The sequence below is a fragment of the Procambarus clarkii genome, chromosome 10 (genome assembly GCF_040958095.1).
Source record: "Procambarus clarkii isolate CNS0578487 chromosome 10, FALCON_Pclarkii_2.0, whole genome shotgun sequence".
Lineage (NCBI taxonomy): Eukaryota > Metazoa > Arthropoda > Malacostraca > Decapoda > Cambaridae > Procambarus > Procambarus clarkii.
The window spans coordinates 31,232,044-31,258,115 of record NC_091159.1 but is presented as its reverse complement, the minus strand read 5'-3'; the positions used below and the strand labels follow the sequence as shown (position 1 = coordinate 31,258,115).

The 26,072-nt window shown below is 42.5% G+C and overlaps 1 protein-coding gene across 1 annotated transcript in view; it reads right to left on the bottom strand.

Moving 5' to 3' along the window:
* LOC123747421 (nephrin-like) overlaps positions 1–26,072 on the bottom strand; it is a 1,012,097-nt gene that overhangs the window by 877,100 nt on the left and 108,925 nt on the right. The window contains 1 exon segment of the mRNA XM_069321823.1: positions 2,262–2,717. Coding sequence (XP_069177924.1) covers positions 2,262–2,412 — 151 coding nt within the window. The 5' untranslated portion in view covers positions 2,413–2,717.

The window sequence follows — 26,072 nt, the reverse complement described above, 5'->3', positions numbered from 1 at the left end:
CGGCAGCATACTATGCTCCATTTTCCTTTTGTCAGACGTGGAAACTCTCCCCTGCTCATTCGTGCCTGGCCGGGGAACTGTTTCCAATCATACTAGCCTTTCTACTCCTTCGACAAGTTTCAGGGCCCTCTGCGGTCATTTTCTACGTGGACTCAGTTGCAACTCTATATCTGATATCGTCTCGGCGTCCACGAGTCCATCGACATACTGTGTCACAGATCCGTGGAGAACTGCTATCATACCATCGACCATCTCCGGGATGGTCGATCTATCTCCAATGCATTCCGTCACATGTCGGTATTAATGGCAATGAGGTGGCCGACGCAGCAGCAGAGATGCTGCAGCATGCTCTCCATGACTCTACCTATGTGGTTCTGGACCTTTCCGAAATTCTCCCACAACTCAGGGCGGCTTGTCTCGAGAGTTGGGAAGCAGTGATGGCGCCAGCACTCAGGTCCTCTACTCTGGCGGGTCTCCGGGAGGGTTCCTCCTACGTCCATGGACTCGTCATCATTCTCGACTCCTCGACACTGCCATCACTCGTCTTCGGATTGGGGCACACCTGCCTGGCAGCACATCTCAATCGTCTACGGGTGGCAGATTCTCCATACTGCCAGTGGTGTCCGACCCAAGATGATACAGTGGAACACCTTCTTCTTCACTGCCCTGGGTTTCATAGCGCTCGCCTCAGACTACAGAGTGCCGTTCGTAGGCTGAATATTCTCCGCCTCACGGTTCCCATTCTCCTTGACGGGGCAGGTGCGAGAGACGAAGACGTCCGTTATGACATCCTTCGCCATACCTTCCGCTTCATCCGTCATGTTCGTGAGGCCTGAAGAGACTGTAAAGTATGTGTCCTGAGGAGATTGTTTGGTCTGTGGCCTGAAGAGACTGTAGGGACCCCCATCCTTCTGCTATTTCCCGGTATCGGGCTGATGGTCGTCGTCTCTAAATCAACAACAACAACAACAACACTCTTCCTGGATCTCTGTTTACACCCTTCCTGGATCTCTGTTTACACCCCTTCCTGGATCTCTGTTTACACCCTTCCTGGATCTCTGTTTACACCCTTCCTGGATCTCTGTTTACACCCTTCCTTGATCTCTGTTTACACCCTTCCTAGATCTCTGTTTACACCCTTCCTGGATCTCTGTTCACACCCATCCTGGATCTCTATTAACAAATTCTAGCATTAATAATTCTGCTGTATCTGATCATTTCCTGAATATTATAATCACAAAATAAAATACCGAATCACTAAAATAAATAATTTAGGAAACATAGATATATTATGAGTTATATATTATAGCTTTCTGGTGGATGAGCACATCATTATTTTATTGATCCACCAACTAGATAAACCAATAACCTTACCGCGAAATTAAAACTACCGTGGTTATTTAAAGACCATAAATGCCTAAATTTTTAATGTCTTTGCAAGTTATTTGTACACACCTAGTTCAATTGATCCTCCCAAGAAGTATCAATCAGTGTGATAGACATGGCTATGAGGAATGTATATCTGTGATTGATGCAACCGATATGATAATGAGACATTCTAATCTGTGATAGGATACAAAATGATTTTGATGAATGCTAATCTGTGATAGGATATGTAATTTTGAGTTCCCCCCTGGTACTTCAGGTGAAGGTAATTAATGAGCACAGTAGTTAACAAACAGTAACTGCGCTGCGTAGTTGTCATGTGTGATCACAGTGGACGGATAAAGCAGCGAAATAAATGCATGAACAATATGCATTTGATAGCCTTTTATTCCTATTATTTAATTGGTGGTTTCTTTGTCATATTACGGTGTTGTTTATTTGGACTTTTCCTCTCATATAACTCAAGTTGTTTCTCGTGTGACATACGACTTACTGTTCGGTGTTCTCAACTGGCTGTTTTCTGTTCATATGTAGCAGAAAACTGGCTTTTCTCTGTTCTTAACAATGTTGGCTCTTATCTGCACCCAAACAATGGATTTCCGGGTTTCCTTTACTCTTTAGCAGTAGATAGCTGGCTCTTCTTTTGTCTGAAGCAGTAGATAGCTGGCTCTTCTATACTTTTTAGCAGCAGATAGCTAACTCTTCTAACTGTTTAATAATGAATAGTTGGCTTTTCTCTTTTTGGAAACAACTGACCGCTGGCTCTTTTCTGCTCCTAAGCAGTTAGATACCTGACTCTCTTTTTTACCGCCGATACATGTGTAGGAGACAACATTTACAGAGAGGGGAGAACAACAGAGCAACGTGAGACTTACCCAGGGTTTCCATGGGCAGGAGGAGGAGGAGGAGAGAGAGACCGACGAGTAGGCAGGGAGAGGTGAGGTACGCAGCGAGGCATATGGTCCAGGGGTGCTGTTCTCGAGAGACCATCTTCTGGAGAGACTCTTGGGATATACAACTAGACATTTCCTCTCCCGCATTTTGTATCGCTGGAGACACGGAACAGAGAGATGTACTCTGTGTTCATCTTTGCAGGTGTGTGAGGTTATTTTTTTGTGTGTGGGGGTGGGGTGGGGTTGGGGTGAGGGGGGTGTGAGGTGCAGGTTTCTGTGTCTCAATATCAGTCACTCGCCCGCCGTCTCTATCATGTTTAACTGTCACCTTTTTTGTGAGGGGGAGTGGCCAGTCACTTTCAGCTCATGTTCACACCGTGGCATTCACTTTCACAGTTTCAGAAGTGTTCGTTCTATGGCTATGTCTCCCATCTCAACCTGAAAGTATACAGAAAAGATAACAAATATTAGGGCTTTGGAACTCATTAAATGGATGTATTTTGTATTTGTTATTTCATCATTATCATTATCATGTCACACAGAGAGATTCGAACTGTGCAACATGCTCTCAGAAACGAAACCTTGTAGGCCACATTTTGTTCTGAAAATATGGAATGATCTTTACAGTAATTTATTAGATTTTTTCCTTAGATAAATGCTTTGTTAGGGCGTAGGTAACTATGTTAAAAAGCTATTTAAAGATTACAAACGTGCTTAAACAAGTTTCCATTATACTGGGAAGGGAAAATTTAATTTTAATAAAAGACTCTCATGTGCAGATGAAGAGTCACAATAAAGTGGATGAAAAATGTTGACCAAAAAACACACACTAGAAAATATAGAGATGACGACGTTCGGTCTGTCCTGGACCATTATCAAGTCGATTGTGCAAGTGGGGATTCACATGACAATCTTGATAATAATCCAGGACGGACCGAAACGTCGTCATCTCTTCATTTTCTAGTGTGTGGTTTGGTCAACAAAGACTTTCATCTCTCTTGAGTCCTCAATCGTGGCGCAATACGTGAACTTTCATTAAAGAATACCTATTTCATTAATACACTCGTGCAAGTGACCTCAATTCCTCCCTACCGGGGCACGAAGCTTGTGATGAATTTATCATGACGTTTATTGGGCTTGATTAAGCGTTGCACTTGCTCCATAAAACCATTTTTTTATATCAGTTAAACACCCAATTTTTGGTAAGTCATTAAAGGTGTGGGAAACACGCAGGGTGTGGCACGAGTGTCATACTACTATTGGCTGTTAAAATCACAAGGAATTTACAGAAATGACACAGAAGTGTGTAATTAATGACATAGAATTTGTGTTTTTGTTTTCAAAGCCTTGTTTCTCTCAGCGTTAAACTTCAAGACTTGACTGTTTTTGTTTTAAATATATTCATGTACAGGTCATGTTTTAATATTTGTTTTTATATTGGAAATTACTCACTCAAAAGTTCTATACTCACTTCTACTCTACTGCACTACCTTCTGCTAGCTAACACCACACACTCTCACAATACTATATTAAAGTAGAATTACAATATAATAAATCAAAATGCAAAATAAATTTCTTATCAGAAGAAAGCTTCAAGACATTACGACTATATTGCACTTTTAAGAGGTGAGGATAAGGAGTTGGGATGGGACGGGGGGAAGGAATGGTGCCCAATCACTTGTACTGTAGGGTATAGAAGGCCGACCTGTATGAAGCAAGACCGTCGTTCTACCGTCTACCTCAAGTGGTTGGGAGGCAACGAGAAGGGTGAAAGGTGCCATGATCCAACATATAAGATACTTAGAGTTATGGACAAAATGTTCTACTTGAAATTCACATGATCCACATAAATGCATTAAATCACTTCTTCAGTGCAAGAGAATTCAATTATTAGTACGATCTAAAACGCCGTACATAAGTATCACAGAACGTATGAGTAGATGCAAGTGGGGTCTGAAGCTATTTCAGTAATCTTCCGACGACTGAAATCTTATTCTCTTCTTCCTGTCGCAAGCGACAATACTCACAAAAATCACGTGATTTGTTCGTTCGGAAGTATCCACTAGCAAGATGAAACGAAAATTCCGAACGTTTTCGTGTGTCACATTATCAAGGAAATACAGAGAAGCACATGTGAAGGGAACTATCAGAGGAAATAGCCAAGTAATTACGACTATATAGCACTGGGAAAAGATCTGGATAAAGATTTGAGATGGGACGTGTCGGGGGGGGGGGGGGGGAAGGAATGGTACCCAACCACTTGGACGGTCAGGAACTGAAGGCCGACCTGCATGAAGCGATACCGTCGCTCTACCGTCCAGCCCAAGTGGTTGGGCCGAAGCACATGTGAGTGAGTACAGAAAATTACAGGAAAATCTGAGAGAACCATAATTAACAGTTGCATTTGTTTACAGTGAGCCTCTCCCGGCTGCACGAGGATGGTCAACACCAACTGGGAGTCTGAGCAAAATAGAAGTGTGTGCAGAGAATTAAAAAAACAAGTATAGAGGTTGCATGAAAGAAAGAGCGGTGAGGTGAAACAAAAAGCTTTCCAGGGGGTAATTAAGGAGCTGTAAAGGTACTGTGCAAGTGAATTGCAACAAAACTTTATGCATCAGTTGGAAGGCCAGACCTTCCAGACTAGGGGGAAAACAGAAAATTTATTTTATATTTAGGATAAACTGAACATGCATGAAGGGGCTTAACTACAACCCAATGTTACTACTGACATTTACATCTTACAAGGTGTGGAAGAGAGTGCTGCAACACGAAAGAAACATTGGTGTCGTTGCACTTATAAATACCACAAAAACCATTAACTTGACATCCGAGGATGAATAATGCGTTCAGGAGCAAAATGTCACTCACGAGACCTGCGACTCAAACGAGAAGACAAGATAAACTTTTAGTCGACGTGCTTTTCTTCTCACCCCCCCCCCCCTACTCCCCACATCCCCCCTCCCTCCTATCCCCCTCCCACTCCCACTGCGTATCCACACGGCATGCCAGCGTTGATGGCACTGCAGGACTGGCATCCATCCATCCTGTTCTCCATCCAAACCATCAGACATACGATTTGAATTATACCTCGTGACTGATCGAGGGAAGACCACGGGCATCAGATCATGGTTCCAGTGTTCGCCAGGTCATCATTCTAACCTCCACTCCTGCCGAGGATATGTGCCCTACCTTTGCCCTTAGCATAAGACTGCATTCAAGGTCCCAACTCCCGTTAAAAACAAAAAGTAACATTAGCTATGGAAGCCCCAGGTAGCAGAATCTGACTGGTCCATGTACCGTGTGTCACCACTCTCAAGCCAGACCTGCTCGAGTTAAGAAGACTTACAAGTTGAACTCCAAACAACGTCGAGTTAAGAGCGTGTTTCAATGCAAGTAGCTAATTGCAGCTTTTGTTTTGCATGTTCGTGACATTTTCGTGCCAGCCGTCGTGTATAGAAGTAGTGACAAAAGGATTCTCGTCAAATTTAAATAAATAGTGAAGGTTGGGAACTACTTAATGGTTCAGGGAAGCAGGGACAAACTGCAGGAAACGGGCCTAGTATGAAAAGATGGCTACTCGACTTCATTCTAAGCAAATGTAGCGTACTGAAAGTGTTACAAGGAGTTAAGAGACCACAAGGCCCCTATTTAAAAACCATATAAGACTAAAATCTAAAAAAGTTTAAACACCACAAGAATAGTCGACTACTGAAAGAACAACGTCTTATGTCATTAGATAAAAAACATGTAGGCGGTAACATGATCGCGACATAAGTAGATAACGCCAAAAACATTTACTTCGTAACAACAAAACTAAAAGCCATGGTGGGAAGCTTGAGACGCAAATAAGCCACATAAAAGTATGGAATCATTATAATAGCTCACATTTCTGTATGACAAGAGCCAGAGTAGCAGCTGAGTCTACGTATATATGGTAGAAAAGTTGTGGGGTGAGAGCCATTGTATTAGACGATCTACGACTAAAGTAGAAGGTCAACGAAGCTATGACTCGATCCTGCAGGGACTCAATCCAGGACTCGATCAAGTAGTAAACACAAGCCACGAACTAAAAGAGAGTACATTTAAGAATGAACAGAAAATATGATTTATGAAAATTAATTATTAATAATAATAATAAATGTTTATTTCTCAGCTCCAATAGAAAACTGGTCTCAAACAAAGACATCTAGATTATCTTGAGATTATGTTGAGATAATTTCGGGGCTTAGTGTCAACGCGGCAAGGTCCTCGATCAGGCCTCCACCCCCAGGAAGTAGCCCGTGACAGCTGACTAACTTCCAGGTACCTATTTACTGCTAGGTAACAGGGGCATCAGGGTGAAAGAAACTCTGTCCATTGTTTCTCGCCGGCGCCCTGGATCGAACCCGGGACCACAGGATCACGTGTCCAGTATTCTGTCTGCTCAGCCACCGGCTCCACTACGCTTAAAATTGAACCTGAATTTCGATTGCGAAGAGGGGAACCAATAGCTATTACTCCGTGCCCCCCAACAACAAATGTGAGTGCACACACACACACACACACACACACACACACACACACACACACACACACACACACACACACACAAAGTTACCTAGTTAAACACAAGACGAAGTTAGAGAAGATTCAGAGGACTATATAGTCCCGGAACTGAGAGGAATGAGTTACAAAGAAAGGCTAAGGGAGCTGAACCTCACAACCCTGGAAAACAGAAGAGTAAGAGGAAGACATGATAAACGCGTACAAAATTCTCAGGGGAATTGACAGGGTGGACAAAGACAAACTCTTCAGCACGGGTGGAACACGAACAAGGGGACACAGGTGGAAACTTAGTACCCAGATGAGCCACAGAGAAGTTAGAAAGAATTTTTTCAGTGTTAGAGTAGTTAACAAATGGAATGCGTTAAGTAGTGTTGTGGTGGAGGCTGACTCCATACACAGTGTCATATATAGATATGATAGAGCTCAGTAGGCTCAGGAAGCTCTACACCAGTTGATTGACAGTTGAGAGGCGGGACCAAAGAGCCAGAGCTAAACCCCCGCAAACACAAGTAGGTGAGTACAACTAGGTGAGTACACACACACACACACGAACAAATGTACACCCTTGTCGTGGACTCGTTTTTGTCATTAGTCACTTTGCCAGGGGACAGGCAGACATCTCTCGCTATTGTCTCTCCCCTCCAGGGTCATTGTCTCCTGCTGATTCACCAGTTAGTCACCTTGTCGGACGGGAAAGGAGGTGTGCTCGAGGGAAAAGGTGATGGGTCTGAGGGGAGAAAGAGGATTTCCTTGAGAGGAAGAGCAGAGTATCTGACGGGAAGCATCAAGCACAAGGTGACTACATGGAACAATTAAATGGTGTTTGTACTCAATTATTATCGCTAATATTCCTGCTCACTCGATCCTCTTGCACAGGAGTAGTTTCTTATTATATCATCATGACTCATTATGATTTTGTAATGAACATAATTTCTCAAAAAAATATATCCAGTTTCTTGTTCATTTATGTATACTATCTGGCCATGTATGACTCGAGTTGTCCGACGATCAATTAGACACATAAGTGGTGTTTGCGACGTCAAAAGATCTGTGTGTGTTCAGCCTATCAGGTATTTACAACCCGTCCACCTGTTTAGATAATACGTGTTATAACGATGTAGAACATTGTACATCTGTTGACGAAATGGACAATTATAAAGTAAAATTTGGTACAACTGAATTTGGGCGACCTGGAAAAAGGATTGTGTTTATGTTGCTAATATAACCTAGCTTACCTAACCATTCTAGGCCGAATACACGCTATTTGAGGTCTAATATATTATATATATGTGCTATACAAGGCTTAGGAATATTTAAGTTGTGTTTTAGCTTTGTTTTTCTGTTCTCTATAAACTGAATAGAACGAAATTCTACTACTTAATTGTCTATTATGTCAATATATGTACAATGGTCCTCGGACTTTCAAAAAATACTACTTAAATAGGAAAATGAGTTGAGCATACCATGATAATATTCACCATGCTTTTAAGCCTGTGTCCGAGAAAAATCATAATATTCATCATTCAATCATAAAAATAAAGAGCAACCGAGTTTACGACTTGTTTGCCAATTGCTGACTTTCAGAGACATTTATTTTATTTGGTCTGCAGTCAATTCTACCGTGCTCTCGAAGCTATGATCCGAAACGTGTCTCGTTCACTTCCAGCTCGTACTGTAAACACCTTTTTTGTCTCTTAAACCAATACAGCTAACTTAACCTTACTTAAGCACAACCAGACATTTACATCACACTAAACATTATTCATTTAAATACGAGAAAATATCGTGTTTAATCACAGAGTATAGATGATTGACCCCAGTCCGTTACGTGTTAAATTATATTAATTACTGACTCAATATAGCGACACATAACCTGCTTTCCTCATTAGGCCGCGAGCTACAGGCGTTCTTCACTGATCATTTAAAGGGGCAAAATTGCAGCCTGATTGCTGTTGAATGCAACTTGGGCACTGTAAACATGAGAAAGGGCTCTGAGCACTGTAACCATCTGCTGTCCCTTCCTAGCTGACTGCAGCATGAAGCATTTTTATAGCTGATAATGATATGTATGTCGTTAACCTCATTCATAAAGTTTAGTTTAACTAGTCTTAGCTAAAAGTGAATTGATTTGGTAGGAACTCTAAATGATCTGAGTTAACATTCTAGTAGAGTTCCTGGCTTTCAGCTGAACTGAAGGAGCAGAGGAGCAGCATTAGCAGCCTTAGTATTGGTTGTGAAGAGGCAGTCACAGCTAGGTGAGGATCCAGCTAGGAGATGTCCCAGCTAGGTGATGTCCCAGCTAGGTGATGTCCCAGCTAGGTGATGTCCCAGCTAGGTGATGTCCCAGCTAGGTGATGTCCCAGCTAGGTGATGTCCCAGCTAGGTGATGTCCCAGCTAGGTGATGTCCCAGCTAGGTGATGTCCCAGCTAGGTGAAGTCTCAGCTAGGTAAGAATTGAAGGCAACTGGGAGAATAGGAGAAGCACCACCAGCTCTGAAACAGACTTTTAGGTCTACAGATCCCATGGTGTTCAATAACGATAGCTTCTCGCATTATTTTCTGGGAAGGATCTTACATGCAAGGATGTAGACAGAGACCCGGGCACCGCCGGGTTGCCCGTCTAATTTATAAAGTAAATGATTCATTGGTATGTCTGTCTGTCATTTCAAAGTTGTAGGCCAGACGCTAGGGGCTAGCCTCACCAAACTTTGCAGGGTGACTAGTCTTTGATAGCGGATAATCATTGGTATGTCGAGGTCGACTTCAATGCCTACCTAAATGCATGAAATTCCCAATTTCACTTAAGAACAAACTTCATCCACAGTAAGATTTATCCATTGAATTATTTTCCAAATGATAATTAAATGTTAGTTTGTCTAATTGTATTTATTTATTGCATTGGTGAAGGGCAGGAAAGGTGATGAAGCATAGGGAAAGTTCTGAAAGGTATGGGAGGAAGGGTAGGAAGGTTATGAAGGGTAGGAAGGTTATGAAGGGTAGGGAGGTTATGAAGGGTAGGGAGGTTATGAAGGGTAGGGAGGTTATGAAGGGTAGGGAGGTTATGAAGGGAAGGAAAGATAGTGAAGGAGTTGGGGAGGTGGTAAGAGGTATCAGGTGGTACTTGTCTAATGAAGATGGTTACAGTGATGAGAATGATCATCTGGTTGATACCTGGTTGATGGGGTTCTAGGAGTTCTTCTACACCCCCAAGCCCATCTGTAGTGCAGATGGCCACAAGGTGGAAGCTTTTGTGTACTTATACAGTTGCAAGGATAGTGTGTGCAGTTAAGATGGATACAGTGAAGATGATGTTAAATGAAGACCCGGTCACTGTCACTCAAGCAACGCTTGGCACTCCAAAACGAACCAACTCGATATCTCTTTCAATCATAGTCAAAGAAATTCAATATCTCTTTCATTCAAAGAAATTCAACAAATAACTCTCCAAAGTAATACTCTCATATTGGTCCTCATTTCGGTACTAAGGGTCGCGTCTCAGCTCCTGCTCTAACAGTATATATTCCACATACGATGATTAAGGTTACGGGCTATTCATGCCCATGCCACCTCCTGGTTGGCTTAATCTTTATCAATCAATGGATTAAGGGGAAGGAAATAGATAATCTTCCGCTGTATTTTCATTGGTCGGATTCTGCTTTAGGTGAAGTGTGAACTAGCAGTTCTAGTTTGGTCGCGATGATTGTGGGCTGTAGCTAACTGTAAGCTGGCGATTGACAATTAAGTTTTTGATATGTAGTAGTTTGTCTCGATCGCTCTTCCACCCCCTCCACCCTTCCCCTCTCTCTCTCTCTCTCTCTCTCTCTCTCTTTCTCTCTCTCTCTCTCTCTCTCTCTCTCTCTCTCTCTCTCTCTCCTCTCTCGCTCTCTCTCACTCTTTCTCTAACGGACGCCATTATTGGGTGTTTCTCAAGGCTCCTCGTGGACTCACATCTCACAAACTTCTGCAATTTTTCTCATATATATACTGCAGAGAAAGAATTTTTATGTGTTTGGGGCCTCGGACAGCTAGACACACTTTTACAACACACACACACACACACACACACACACACACACACACACACACACACACACACACACACACACACACACACACACACACACACACACACACACACACACACACACACACACACACCAAAGAGACCAAAGCTCAACTCCCGCAAGCACAAATAGGTGAGTACTCACACACACACACACCCACACACACACACACACACACACACACACACACACACACACACACACACACACACACACACACACACACACACACACACACACACACACACACACACACACACACACACACACACACACGCACACAAATTGTGAGGAAGATTAAGAACGAGGAAACGGACCTAGCCAAACCGAAGGAATGGTCCAACATATGGCTACTAAAGTACAACCCAAGTAAATGAAACTAGGCGGTAAGAATAGGGGGTCAGACACAGGATACCGAATGGGAGACGAAGTCCTTTCACAAAACGCACAGACAGAAAGGATCTAGTAGTTCATATTACGGCAAACATGTATCCTGAAGCCCACACAGAAAGCAGCGGCGAATGCGAGGTTGGCTAACACTAGAACTGCCTTTAGACACTTGTGTAAAGAATCATTCAGAACCTTGTATTATGTCAGGACCGTTTATTATGTCAAGATCTTTCTCTGTTACTTAGCTCTCCCTGTCTATTTATTTGTGACTGTCTGATACCCTTTAATCTGTCACAGCATTTTATAAAGCTGTGGGTTTTTACTTATATTAACTAATGCATTAGCTGGTCTTTATTACTCAGTCTCAAGTTGGCCGTGTCCCTAGGCTACAGTTTTGGTTTTAATATCCTTTACTTTGGTGTCCTGGGGATGATGCCTCTAGTTGTGCCAAGGGAAATTCAAGGAGTAGAGAAACGTCTCAGTAGAGAGATAACAAAAAATTATTTTTACAAACAAACACACACGATATGTATTACATTCAATATACCACCCTTTACAACTCAAGGTGATTCTGATTACCAACATCATTATCTCTTATCATCCACCAATCCACCAAGAGCTCCAGTCACCCTTAAACTCAGCACCATCACTAGGACGGTACACATCCACCACACTTGTTAGCATAAATGTCACACACTTATATATTTATATATACTAGGCAGACTGGTTTCTCCCCAAGTAACCTTCTCAGTTGACCGTCGATATACTCTACCGCCTCTGGCAACGTTTATACTGCAACCCGGCGGCTTATCTGACAATCTGGCAGGACAAATGCTTGAGAATAGCAAGGACCGGTCCACACGAGGCTCCATGGGTCATGGGGGTAAGATGGCGTCCGTCTCTCTCACGGCACTCGCCCCTTAATACTTTATCAATCAACATTCCCAATCAAACACTTTAATGACTCCAGTTACCATACTCCATTTGCAGGTTATATGATAGAGTCCACATCTCCTTCCACACAGTTTTGTCATACAAATATATATTATTTACAAAGATTCTCCAGCTTAAGGTGCTACCTTGCTGGGTGGAATAATTTCAGTCACCCGTGACCTCCCAGCTGTCAGCTGCAGGTTTCTTTCAGGAAAGCACTCTCTATAGCCCCAAAAACATTTCTCTCTTAACAGATAATTTATTATATAGAATGTCTCCCTTTATATCTCTCCACTAGAGACAAGGGGCCAGATTCACGAAGGTGTTACGCAAGTACTTACGAACGTATACATCATTCCTCAATCTTTGACGGCTTTGTTTACATATATTAAACAGTTTACAAGCAGGAATACTTCCCAATCAACTGTTGTTATTGTTATATACAGCCTCCTGGTGCTTCGGAGCTCATTAGCTGTTTAATAATTATAAACAAAGCCGCAAAAGATTGATAAAAGATGTACAGGTTAGTAAGTGCTTGCGTAACTGCTTCGTGAATCTGGTCCAAGGTTCGTAACATATACCACATATGTAAGACAAATCCTGGAGTATGGAGCCCCAGAATGGAGTCCATACCTTGTCAAGCACATGACGTAGCTGGAGAAAGTACAGAGCTATGCCACTATCCTAGTACCAGAACTAAGAGGCATGAGTTACGAGGAGTAATTAATAAATGGAATGCATTAGGAAGCGATATGGTGGAAGACGATTCCTTACACAGTTTCAAATATAGATATGATAATGAGAATGTGTGAGTGTATATAAGTATGTATGTGTGTGTATGTATAAGATTCCCACCAGGATCATCACACCAAGAGCACCCCTCCTATATGAGTCTCCAGCACTATTCTACACTTCCTCTTCTCAATCCATTCCAATTTCGGGCCATTATTATCTCCCCAACAACTTCTCAACCCACAACAACTATCAGCTGGAAATACTGTCTCATCTCCATCTAACAAATGCACGCAGGTCATTGGGGGAGTTAAGTGCTTAACATATATTTTCATCAATGAAGACAAAAACCCAACCTCCAGTCCACTGATCTTCACTCAATTAGTACCCTAATTGGCCATTCCTGTGGGTTTAATGCTCGCCGCTACATGCAAATTCTTTCAATTACTCTCAGTCGAAGATTAGTAAACTTTGGTGCCTTTCGGTTCGCTTTGCATCTTAAAGTAGCCTCGTTGAATCTGCCATTGTCGGACCTCTGGTCAGGCTCTAATTTATTCATTATGCAAGCTGATATTTTGTGGATGTCTGAAGTCTGCTAATACGTGTAGTATTTGTGTGTGTGTGTGTGTGTGTGTGTGTGTGTGTGTACTCACCTAATTGTACTCACCTAATTGTGCTTGCGGGGGTTGAGCTTTGGCTCTTTGGTCCCGCCTCTCAACCGTCAATCAACTGGTGTACAGATTCCTGAGCCTACTGGGCTCTATCATATCTACATTTGAAACTGTGTATGGAGTCAGCCTCCACCACATCACTGCCTAATGCATTCCATTTATTAACTACCCTGACACTGAAAAAATTCTTTCTAACGTCTCTGTGGCTCACCTGGGTACTAAGTTTCCACCTGTGTCCCCTTGTTCGTGTCCCACCCGTGCTGAAGAGTTTGTCTTTGTCCACCCTGTCAATTCCCCTGAGAATTTTGTAGGTGGTTATCATGTCTCCCCTTACTCTTCTGTTTTCCAGGGATGTGAGGTTCAGCTCCTTTAGCCTTTCCTCGTAGCTCAATCCTCTCAGTTCTGGGACGAGCCTGGTGGCATACCGCTGAATCTTCTCTAACTTTGTCTTGTGTTTAACTAGGTATGGACTCCAGGCTGGAGCTGCATACTCCAGGATTGGTCTTACATAAGTGGTATACAGGGTTCTGAAAGATTCCTTACACAAGTTTCTGAAGGCAGTTCTTATGTTGGCCAGTCTAGCATATGCCGCTGATGATATTCTTTTGATGTGGGCCTCTGGAGACAGGTTCGGTGTGATATCAACCCCCAGATCTTTCTCTCTATTTGATTCTTGCAGGATTTCCCCTCCCAGATGATACCTTGTGTTCAGCCTCCTGCTCCCTTCGCCTAATTTCATCACCTTACACTTTCCAGAGTTGAACTTCAGCAGCCATTTTCTAAACCATTCCTCCAGTTTATCCAGGTCATCCTGTAGTCTCTGTCTATCTTCATTCGTCTTGATTCTTCTCATAATTTTTGCATCATCAGCAAACATCGAGAGGAATGAGTCTATACCCTCTGGAAGATCGTTCACATATATTAGAAACAGGATGGGTCCAAGTACTGAGCCCTGTGGGACTCCGCTGGTGACATCTCGCCACTCTGATGTCTCCCCCCTCACCGTTACTCGCTGTTTCCTGTTGCTTAAGTGCTCCCTTATCCACTGGAGCACCTTCCCTTTTACTTTTGTGTGTGTGTGTGTGTGTGTGTGTGTGTGTGTGTGTGTGTGTGTGTGTGTGTGTGTGTGTGTGTGTGTGTGTGTGTGTGTGTGTGTGTGTGTGTGTGTGTGTCTGTGAGTGTGTTTGTGTGTGTGTGTGTGTGTACTCACCTATTTGTACTCACCTATTTGTGCTTGCCGGGGTTGAGCTTTGGCTCTTTGGTCCCGCCTCTCAACTGTCAATCAACTGGTGTACAGATTCCTGAGCCTACTGGGCTCTATCATATATACATTTAAAACTGTGTATGGAGTCAGCCTCCACCACATCACTGCCTAGTGCATTCCATCCGTTAACTACTCTGACACTGAAAAAGTTCCTTCTAACGTCTCTGTGGCTCATGTGGGGTACTCAGTTTCCACCTGTGTCCCCTTGTTCGCGTCCCACCAGTGTTGAATAGTTTATCCTTGTTTACCCGGTCGATTCCTCTGAGGATTTTGTAGGTTGTGATCATGTCTCCCCTCACTCTTCTGTCTTCCAGTGTCGTAAGGTGCATTTCCTGCAGCCTTTCCTCGTAACTCATGCCTCTTAGTTCTGGGACTAGTCTAGTAGCATACCTTTGGACTTTTTCCAGCTTCGTCTTGTGCTTGACAAGGTACGGGCTCCATGCTGGGGCCGCATACTCCAGGATTGGTCTTACATATGTGGTGTACAAGATTCTGAATGATTCCTTACACAGGTTCCTGAACGCTGTTCTGATGTTAGCCAGCCTCGCATATGCCGCAGACGTTATTCTTTTTATGTGGGCTTCAGGAGACAGGTTTGGTGTGATATCAACTCCTAGATCTTTCTCTCTGTTCGTTTCATTAAGTACTTCATCTCCTATTCTGTATCCTGTGTTTGGCCTCCTATTTCCGCCACCTAGTTTCATTACTTTGCATTTACTCGGGTTGAACTTCAACAGCCATTTGTTGGACCATTCACTCAGTCTGTCTAGGTCATCTTGTAGCCTCCAACTATCGTCCTCAGTTTCAATCCTCAATGTGTGTTTGTGTATATGTGTGTTTGTGTAGTGTGTCTACGTAGATGTATGGGTGTGTGAAAAGAAGATAGCTCGGGTAGAGTCAAAAGAGAGAGAGAGAGAGAGAGAGAGAGAGAGAGAGAGAGAGAGAGAGAGAGAGAGAGAGAGAGAGAGAGAGAGAGAGAGAGAGAGAGAGAGAGAGAGAGATAGAGATAGAGATAGAGAGAGAGAGAGAGAGAGAGAGAGAGAGAGAGAGAGAGAGAGAGAGAGAGAGAGAGAGAGAGAGAGAGAGAGAGAAGAGAGAGAGAGTTGGAGACTTCTCTAGTAGCATATATCGCACTTCTCCATTTTCGTTGTGTGTATAAACTCAATCGCTGGATATTCCAGAATAGATCTGACGAATGTGACATTTGGAGAACAGTATGACTCTCTATTGAGATGTGCAATTGCCACACTATTGTTCATCTTATGCATTTAATGATTTTCAGTTGATATTTGCGTTATGGGATAGACTTTGTTTGATATCATTCCCCTGATTTTTACCTTTGGTCGTCTTCATGGTCGGTATTCCCCTGATATTATGTCTTTCATATCCAGCTTTCTTTTATTAGTTCCCATCATCCTTACTTAACATTTACTGAAGTTAAACTCTAGGAGTCACATTTTTATATTATCCTCGGTGTCCCTAGTTCTTTATTTAGGTTCTTAATGTTTTTGTTTATTCGTTCTCATTTATATTTATGCTTGTACTCGATCATCGTGTGTCACGCCTTCACTATCTTACTAAGACCAGGTTGGCCATTCCCAAGTGTGTGCTGGTGTTTTCTGAAGCAGTTTCTATCCATTTGTTCTACTTAGTTTATGATAACCTTTATACTTCTTGCTCCACATAAGAAAGATGCTCATAAATATCTATATATTATTTTTATATTTTTATATACAAAAGTTCTTACATTCTTGTACAGCCACTAGCATGCGTAGCGTTTCGGGCAGGTCCTTAATCCTATGTTCCCCGGAATACGACCAGCCAAATCGTTTAACAACCAGGTACCCATTTTACTGTTGAGTTAAAGAGAGATTAGTAGGCATCCTTCAGTCTCGGGAGACTATGGAGTTGCGCCCTAGTTGTCAATCCTGGTGCAGAGTCTGGTGTGACTGATGAGGCCAATCCGAGAGTGGCAGTCCATCCCACACCGAGCACAAACGAAGTCCGATTCTGGTCTGTCTTCCTGGTTACCGGCTTTCCTTCTCTGTCTCTTTGCCTCCGATTCCTTGGCAAGTGACTCCTCGAACTTGGAGAGACCTCGTTGAACAGACTGCCTCCAGGCTGAACGGTCTGCAGCCAGTGTCTCCCATATAGCGAGATCGACGTCCATGGCTTTCAGGTCCCTTTTGCATACGTCTTTGTACCGTAGCTGGGGCTTGCCTACTGGACGCTTTCCCTGCCTCAGCTCTCCATACAGGAGATCCTTGGGGATCCTGCCGTCGCCCATTCGCACAACGTGCCCGAGCCAGCGCATTCGTCTCTGTTTCAGCATTGTGTACATGCTGGTGATTCTTGCTCTCCCCAAGACGTTGTTGTTTGTCACCTTGTCCTGCCAGGTGATGTCCAAGATGTGTCTAAGGCAGCGCATGTGGTAGGCACTCAGCCGTCTTTCCTGACGGGCGCGGAGTGTCCAAGACTCACTGCCATAAAGGAGAGTGCTCAGGACACAGGATCTGTAAACCTGAATCTTAGTATACTCAGTTAGCCTATTGTTGGCCCACACTCTCTTTGTCAGTTTGGACATGGTAGTAGATGCCTTACCGATGCGTTTGTTTAGCTCCGTATCAAGAGAGAGGGAGTCAGAGATTGTGGAGCCCAGGTACACGAAGTCGTGAACAACTTCCAGTTTGGAATCAGAGATGCCGATGTCAGGTGGGGAGTCCACTCCTTGTCCCATGACTTGTGTTTTCTTCAGACTGATGGTGAGTCCGAAAGCCTGAGAGGCCTCGCTGAAGCGGGTTATGAGCCGTTGGAGGTCTTCAGCTGAGTGGGCAGTGACTGCTGCGTCGTCGGCAAAGAGGAAGTCGCGCAGACACCTCAGCCGAACCTTTGTCTTGGCTCTCAGCCTGGCGAGGTTAAAGAGCTTCCCATCCGACCTGGTCCGGAGGTAAATGCCTTCCGTGACAGATCCGAAGGCGTGCCGCAGCATAACTGCGAAGAAAATCCCGAATAGGGTTGGAGCCAGTACGCAGCCCTGCTTTACTCCACTTCGGATGTCAAAGGCGCCTGATGTTAGGCCATCAAAGACCACGGTGCCCCTCATGTTCTCATGGAAAGATCTGATGATGCTGAGGAGCCTGGGTGGGCATCCGATCTTGGGGAGGATCTTGAACAGGCCATCCCTGCTGACGAGGTCGAAGGCCTTCGTCAGGTCTATGAAGGCTACAAAGAGTGGCTGCTTCTGTTCCCTGCATTTCTCCTGCAGTTGTCTGAGGGAAAAGACCATGTCGATGGTGGACCTGCCAGCTCTGAATCCACATTGTGATTCTGGATAAACTCTCTCTGCAAGTACTTGGAGCCTCTTCAATGCGACTCGAGCAAACAGCTTTCCGACAATACTGAGGAGGGAGATTCCACGGTAGTTGTTGCAGTCGCCCCTGTCACCTTTATTCTTATACAGTGTGACGATGTTGGCATCCCTCATGTCCTGTGGCACCTCTCCTTCTTCCCAGCAGAGGCAGAGAATTTCGTGCAGCTCCATGAGCAGGCTACCTCTGCAGCACTTCAAGGTCTCAGCAGGAATGCCATCTTTGCCAGGAGCTTTACCAGAAGCAAGGGAGTCTAGGGCATCGCCGAGTTCTTCCAGGGTCGGTTCACTGTCGAGCTCCATTAACACAGGCAGACACTCAATGGAGCTCAGGGCATCTTCGGTGACCACATTGTCCCTGGCGTATAGCTCAGAGTAGTGCTCGACCCAGCGCTTCAGCTGCAGTGTCTGGTCCTGAATCACCTCGCCAGTGGCAGATTTCAGAGGAGCGGTCTTCCTCTGGATTGGGCCAAGGGCCTGCTTGATGCCGTCATACATTCCCCTTACATTGCCTGTATCCGCTGCAGTCTGTATCTGGGAGCAGAGCTGGAGCCAATAGTTGTTGGCACATCGCCTGGCGCTCTGCTGCACTTTGCAGCGGACGGCCCGAAGGATCTGTAAGTTGCGCCGACTTGGGCAGGCTTTGTAGGCTGCCAAGGCGTTTCTCTTCTCTTCGATTACAGGTGTCATCTCTTCCGAGTGAGCCTCGAACCAGTCTGCCGACCTGCTGGTCTTCTTGCCAAAGGTGGAAATGGCAGCGTTGAACACAGCGTCTCTGAAGTGCTCCCATCTTTTACAGGCAGTGACCCCAGCTGGGCCAGGAAGAGCTTCCTCGAGCACGTGTGCAAAATCTTCCACCTTGTCCTGGTTGCGGGTCTTGGTGGTGTCGATGCGAGGTCTGCCCGCCTTTTTCGAGTGATGAATCTTAAAGAGAGATTACAGTTAAGGATTTGCGCCCAGTAAATCCTTCCCCGGCTAGGATACGAACCCAGGACAAAGCGTTCGCGAAACGCCAGGCGAGGGTCTTAACCACTACACAACGAGGACTACAAAAGGTTTATAAAAATCTATATATATTATTTGCTGCTAACAGTTTAAAACTCCTACTTTGGTGTCAAGAGAATTACAAACTATGGACCAAGTAGATTGTTTTGTGTCTCAACTCCTTTATGCAACAAGGGTGTTGTGGTGCCAAGAAGTTCTGCTTTTCAAGATTCAAAATTTCTAAGAGACTCATTTACTTAATAGTAGTAATCATAGAATTTACCAACATTGTGTGCTCTAGTTTTCCGTAATACAGTGATCGAATGTGTTGATTTGTTTACAACAATATAACTGCAATACTTCTTAAATAGTGCTTCCTTGTTCTGGTGCACTTTATCTAAGACACTAACTAATATAATGTGTTCTTACTTACCTCTTGTTGGTTCGGGAATGAATGACCCAGCGGCCCGATATTCGACTAGGCCTCCTGGTTGGTGGTCGTGTTTCCAAAAGCTTACGAATCTAGGTAGTTCGCCTTAACCTATCAAGATCATTACGCATTAGTCCCAGGAAACGTTCGATATTTTGGAGCATTAAATTTCACTCCAGCACTGGATTTTTTACGTTTCCATCGACAACGTAAGAAGCCCGGGCTTCTTAAGTATGTTGATCCGCGGCCTTGACATGCTATTTTCACAGCGCACTTAGCTGCAACGTCTTTAGCATGTCTTTAAGATTTGCACTTTTTTTATTCATTCTTATTATTATAATTTCTAGCTATTTAAACAATTCTCAATGAAGCCAAATATATAATTGGGTATAATCTCCGTGTTTTGCTGAAATAGTTAATCTTTACAGCGTCTACTCGAGTCGTTTTCTGAAATTTCGTCAATAAATCTTCATAATTCCTTGTGAGCATATTTGCCCCTTGCGTTTATTTCCTCCTTTTCATAAATCATAACTTTGGGCTTGTTTGCGTTTCTCTGTGTTCCAGTTTGTCTCCATTTTTTCATGTTTACTCTTCTCGCATTTTGTTACTTTTTGTATTTTTTTTTTTTTTTTGCGTTAAGAAGAGATAGCTGACTTGCTGTTTAGGTTTTCTTACTGTTTTGTTCTTGTGTTGAATGAAATATTAACAGCTTTTGTCTTGGAATTTTCAGTCTGAACAAATTATTTGCAATGATTATTGTTAATGTCATTAACCATTATTGTACTTGTTATAATTGTTTTTGTTACTTCTATTGCCGTTGTTGTTACGAATAAATAAATACGAATTTGGAATTATGAAGTTAATAATAATAATTATATAGTGTATATAATTATTATTATTAACTTCATAATTCTGAAGTTATAAATTATATCTGACTCTTGTTTAAATCTAAATGGGTGCCGGTTAAGTCCACATATTCAGTCACCATTGGTTAATATTGGTGTGGCACACACTAATTACCTCACTATCGTCACCGTTCCTCTTCCAATGATTTTCTACACCAGTTACCGATAATAGGATCAATGTTAAGCACTTAATACCACCTCTGGTCTTCGGCTAAAGGTGTAGTTCGTCTGGCAAATTAACAGCTTTATTGTATGCTTCCCTTTATTGTTAAAACAAACTTTATTGCTCTTTTTTTTTTTTTTTTTTTTTTTGTGTGTGTGTGTGTGTGTGTGTGTGTGTGTGTGTGTGTGTGTGTGTGTGTGTGTGTGTGTGTGGGTGTTCACACTGCTCCCCCACATTGATCTCCCCCCACAATCATACACTACTCATCAAACTGCGCTCCTTTCAGCGATTCACTACAGTCCCAACACTGTTCTTCTTTTCAGCATTCCCTTCTCCTCCATAATCTTCATACACTATTCCACTGATCTACCCACTACCACACACTGCGCCTCAACATTCATACTCTCCACCGTCATACAGTACTTCTCTACACTGCTCTTCACATCCTATGTCTCTAACTCCATGCACTGCTCTCATCACTACCAAACGGTATTCACACCATTCCCATACACACATCTCACCACTTCATATCACTACTTTCAGCCATTCCCAGTCACTACTCCCATACGCCACTTTCTCTACCAGCTCACCAACACACTCATCTCCATCACCAGTCACCGAGACAAAGTGTTCAAAAAATAATGTTATGCGAGGTTTGGTGTTCGGGGTGCAGGGTTAGGGCCCCTGCCGGGTGGTGGAGAAGTTGGAGTTGGCGGGTAGGGGAGCGAGGGAGATGTAGGATGTTGCTATCAGCTCCTAATAACAGTGTGATGGAGAGGAAGTAAAGTTTCAGAGACAGAAACATAAACACAGAAAAGTGACACAGGCAGTGCCTGACAGACAGACACAGAGACAAGCAACAAAGACAGACAGACAGACAGACAGACAGACAGACAGACAGACAGACAGACAGACAGACAGACAGACAGACAGACAGACAGACAGACAAATACAACAAATAGAGACAACGACAAAGAGATCAAAGACAAAGAGTGCGAAAACAGACAAACAGATATAAACAGGTAACCAACAGCGACAGACAAATAATCAGAGATAGACAAACAGAGAGATACAGACGGTGACAGAGAGAGAAAGAGACAGATAGACCTAAGTCACTGGAGTTTGGAACATTTAAACTCACATCTCACAACTGTTGTTATACTTGAAGTATCCGAACATTACCACTCCAAATCCCAGTGAACAGGTAAAGTTTTATTTTATTTGTTTTGTTTATTGACTGCTAAATGGGGTTCCCGGCGGTGCCTGGGTCACCCCTGCTCCCAACATATCCTCCACTCAACCTCTTGTCATTCTTCACCCAGACACACACACACATGCACACACTCACTCCTGTCTCTTTTCACCCTTCTCCCTCCCACCTCCTTAATTCAATGTAACTACCTTCAATACAAGCAGCCTTTATCACCGTAAACATCTACACGCACACCCTTCGCCACTTCATACACTTTTCCCGTATTAACACACACACAGGTGGAAGCTGAGTACCCAAATGAGCCACAGAGACATTAGAAAGAACGTTTTCAGTGTCAGAGTAGTTAGTAAATGGAATGCACTAAGAAGTGATGTGGTGGAGGCTGACTCCATACACAGTTTCAAATGTAGATACGACAGAGCCCAGTAGGCTCAGGAATCTGTACATCAGTTGATTGACGGTTGAGAGGCGGGACCAAAGAGCCAGAGCTCAACCACCGCAAACACAACTAGGTGAGTACAACTAGGTGAGTATACACACACACACACACACGGGTAAACAAGGATTAACTATTCAACACTGGTGGTACGCGAACAAGGAGACACAGGTGGAAACTGAGTACCCACATGAGTACTCAGTTTAAAAATGTAAAAATGCACAATACGCCAAATACCCGTATTTAGGTTCTATGCTTATGCATTAGAAAGGAACTTCGTAACATTCTGAAACATTCTTATCCACAAATGTTTCCAGTTTGTGTTAACTAGCAACTACAATATTGGTAACCAAATAAAACATATAGAGATCTCTTACCTATATGACCTCGGCTCTGGTTTTGTTTATCTTTTTAAATGTTTGAGCTGCAATAGACGATAAGGTGGAGATACCTATCGAAACTTTAAGCACCGTGTTTGTGTACACGGTGCATCAGTACTTCTTACCATACTGGTTTGCCCCGTAGACAAGCTGCAGTCTCTGCTATTTGAGATCACTGCGAGGAAATGGGACACACTTTTCGCATACTGCGATTTCCCCGTTCTGTTTTCTAGTTCGTCTTGTTTGAAAATCAACATCTTAGGTAAGTATCATAATACAGCCCGTCCTCCAAAAATTCCTGTTTACAATAAACACGTTAAAATTGCTGAATGCGGCTTTGGGGTCGGCCACTCGATAGAATGGACTTAGTCGGAAGACAGGTTGTGCAAACATAACCTGAACACCGAACCTAATCTAACCTACTCAGCCGTCCTCCAAAGAAGGACCCAAAAGTGATTCCATGCACCCGCCAAACCTCTTGTTTATGAATGAAAAACGGTTTACACACGACTCACAACTGACGACGTTCGAACATTTCCGGAATATGAGCTTCGCTCACGTCCTCTATTCGACCCAGAAAATTGTAAATGCTTCACCCACGTACTTCAAATATAAATAATCGCCAACAGAACCTAAACATCTAACCTAATCAAATCTACACCTAACTATACACAAATCGTTAATGTATAAATATAATAATTTATATACGAGAACTTTTTTTTATTACACGTTGTTAAAATTGATGAATGTGTCTCATGAAACTACCGCTCCTCAAACGAGCCTGACCTGAGGACAGGTTGTTACACAATACCTGTTATCTTATTTGAAGGAAAACTTGAGCTTGTTATACATACTTTATTTTACTATTAGATTTTTTTTTTTTTAGTCATTTAAGTTCCTTGAATGATGTATATAATATTGAACTATTTATTAATGTTTTGAAGTAATCCTACGTTGTATTTGGTCTTTATTTTAACGCTGAAGATGAAGCTGTTATTTAGAAACGTCTGTTTCGAAACGAAGATTATCGTAACATCACAAATATATATATATATATATATATATATATATATATATATATATATATATATATATATATATATATATATATATATATATATATGTCGTACCTAATAGCCAGAACGCACTTCTCAGCCTACTATGCAAGGCCCGATTTGCCTACTAAGCAAAGTTTTAATGAATTAATTGTTTTTCGACTACCTAACCTACCTAACCTAACCTAACCTAACTTTTTCGGCTACCTAACCTAACCTATAAAGTTAGGTTAGGTTAGGTTAGGTAGGGTTGGTTAGGTTCGGTCATATATCTACGTTAATTTTAACTCCAATAAAAAAAAATTGACCTCATACATAATGAAATGGGTAGCTTTATCATTTCATAAAAAAAAATTAGAGAACATATATTAATTCAGGAAAACTTGGCTTATTAGGCAAATCGGGCCTTGCATAGTAGGCTGAGAAGTGCATTCTGGCTATTAGGTACGACATGTATATATATATATATATATATATATATATATATATATATATATATATATATATATATATATATATATATATATATATATATATATATATATATATATATATATATATATATGGTTACGCAAGTAACCAGATTGATAGGTGAGTAAATATTAAAGCGCTTTCGACCCAGCAAGAGGCCTGATAATTTATGCTTTCACTGAGTATGCTAAACATTATGTAAGTATACTAAGCAATTTTCATATAATTGGTAAATAACTAAGTAATTTACAAGCAAAAATACCTAAAAAAAATGAATAAAAAATCATTATCCATATCCTCATATTTGCTGCTCTCCTGCTAAACGCGTCCGACGGCCGAATTAGCGATGCAAATATTTTGAATTGGTACGAGTGTGTGCAACAAGATAGCAATACACTGCCATTGCACAGTGCACCTCCTGCATAATCATGGAATTATGAATACGTGCATCTGGTGCCGTTTTTGTTCTGCATGTACAATAACAAAATTAATATTCGTAATTGACTTGTGAAACATCCATTATTTACAAAATAAATTAGTGATATTTATTAATTCGTTTTTTTTTCTCACGATGTTTGGTAGAATTTATGGTTATTGGAGGGTTTTCTGTTTTGTTGGTAATAGCTATTTTTTCTCATCGCATACATACACACATGCGCACACACACACACACACACACACACACACACACACAGACACACACACACACACACACACACACACACACACACACACACACACACACACACAAATCCTGGGGGCCTCTTGGCCTGATGGATAGCGGGGGCCTGGTAGCCTGGTGGATAGTGCGCAGGGCTCGTAATTCTGTGGCGCGGATTCGATTCCCGCACTAGGCAGAAACAAATGGGCAAAGTTTCTTCCACCCTGAAGGCCCCTGTTACCTAGCAGTAAATAGGTACCTGGGAGTTTGTCAGCTGTCACGGGCTGCTTCCTGGGGTGTGTGTGAGTGTGTGTATGTGTGGTGTGGTGTTGAAAAAAGTAGTAGTTGGTAAACAGTTGATTGACAGTTGAGAGGCGGGCCGAAAGAGCAAAGCTTAACCTCCGCAACACAACTATGTGAATACTAGAAGAATACACACACACACACATACACACGAGTAAATGCTCGATCCTGTAGGCACAAATAGGTGAGTACATGATCACCACATACAAAATTCTCATGAGAATTAAGAGGATAGACAAGGAAGGAATATTTTACGCGGTTGATACACGCACAAGGGGGACACATATGGAAGCTGAGTACCCAAATGAGCCACTAAGACATTAGAAAGAACTTTTTCAGTGTCATAGTAGTTAGTGAATGGAATATACTAGGAAGTGATGTGGTGGAGGCTGACTCAGTTTCAAATGTAGATATGATGTAGCTCGAGAAGCTCAGGAATCTGTAGACCTACAGATTGACAATTGAGAGGAGGGACCAAAGAGCCAAAAGCTCAACCTCCGCAAGCACAACTATGTGAGTACACACACACACATACTCACACACACACCCATACAAACATAATAAATGTCAAACAAGTAGAAGATATATGTGAGGAAAACTGATATATATATGATGAGGAATGAGGAAACCTCATGATATATATAATATACCTCAAAAGCATGAGGAATATATAATATATGAGGTATATATGAGGATAATATAATATGAGGAGTATATAATATACCTCATAAGTATGAGGAATCACATAATTACACTAAAATCTGCATATGAAAAATTCGACATACCAAATTAACAATTATAAGAACACCCTTGAAAATTCTTATTT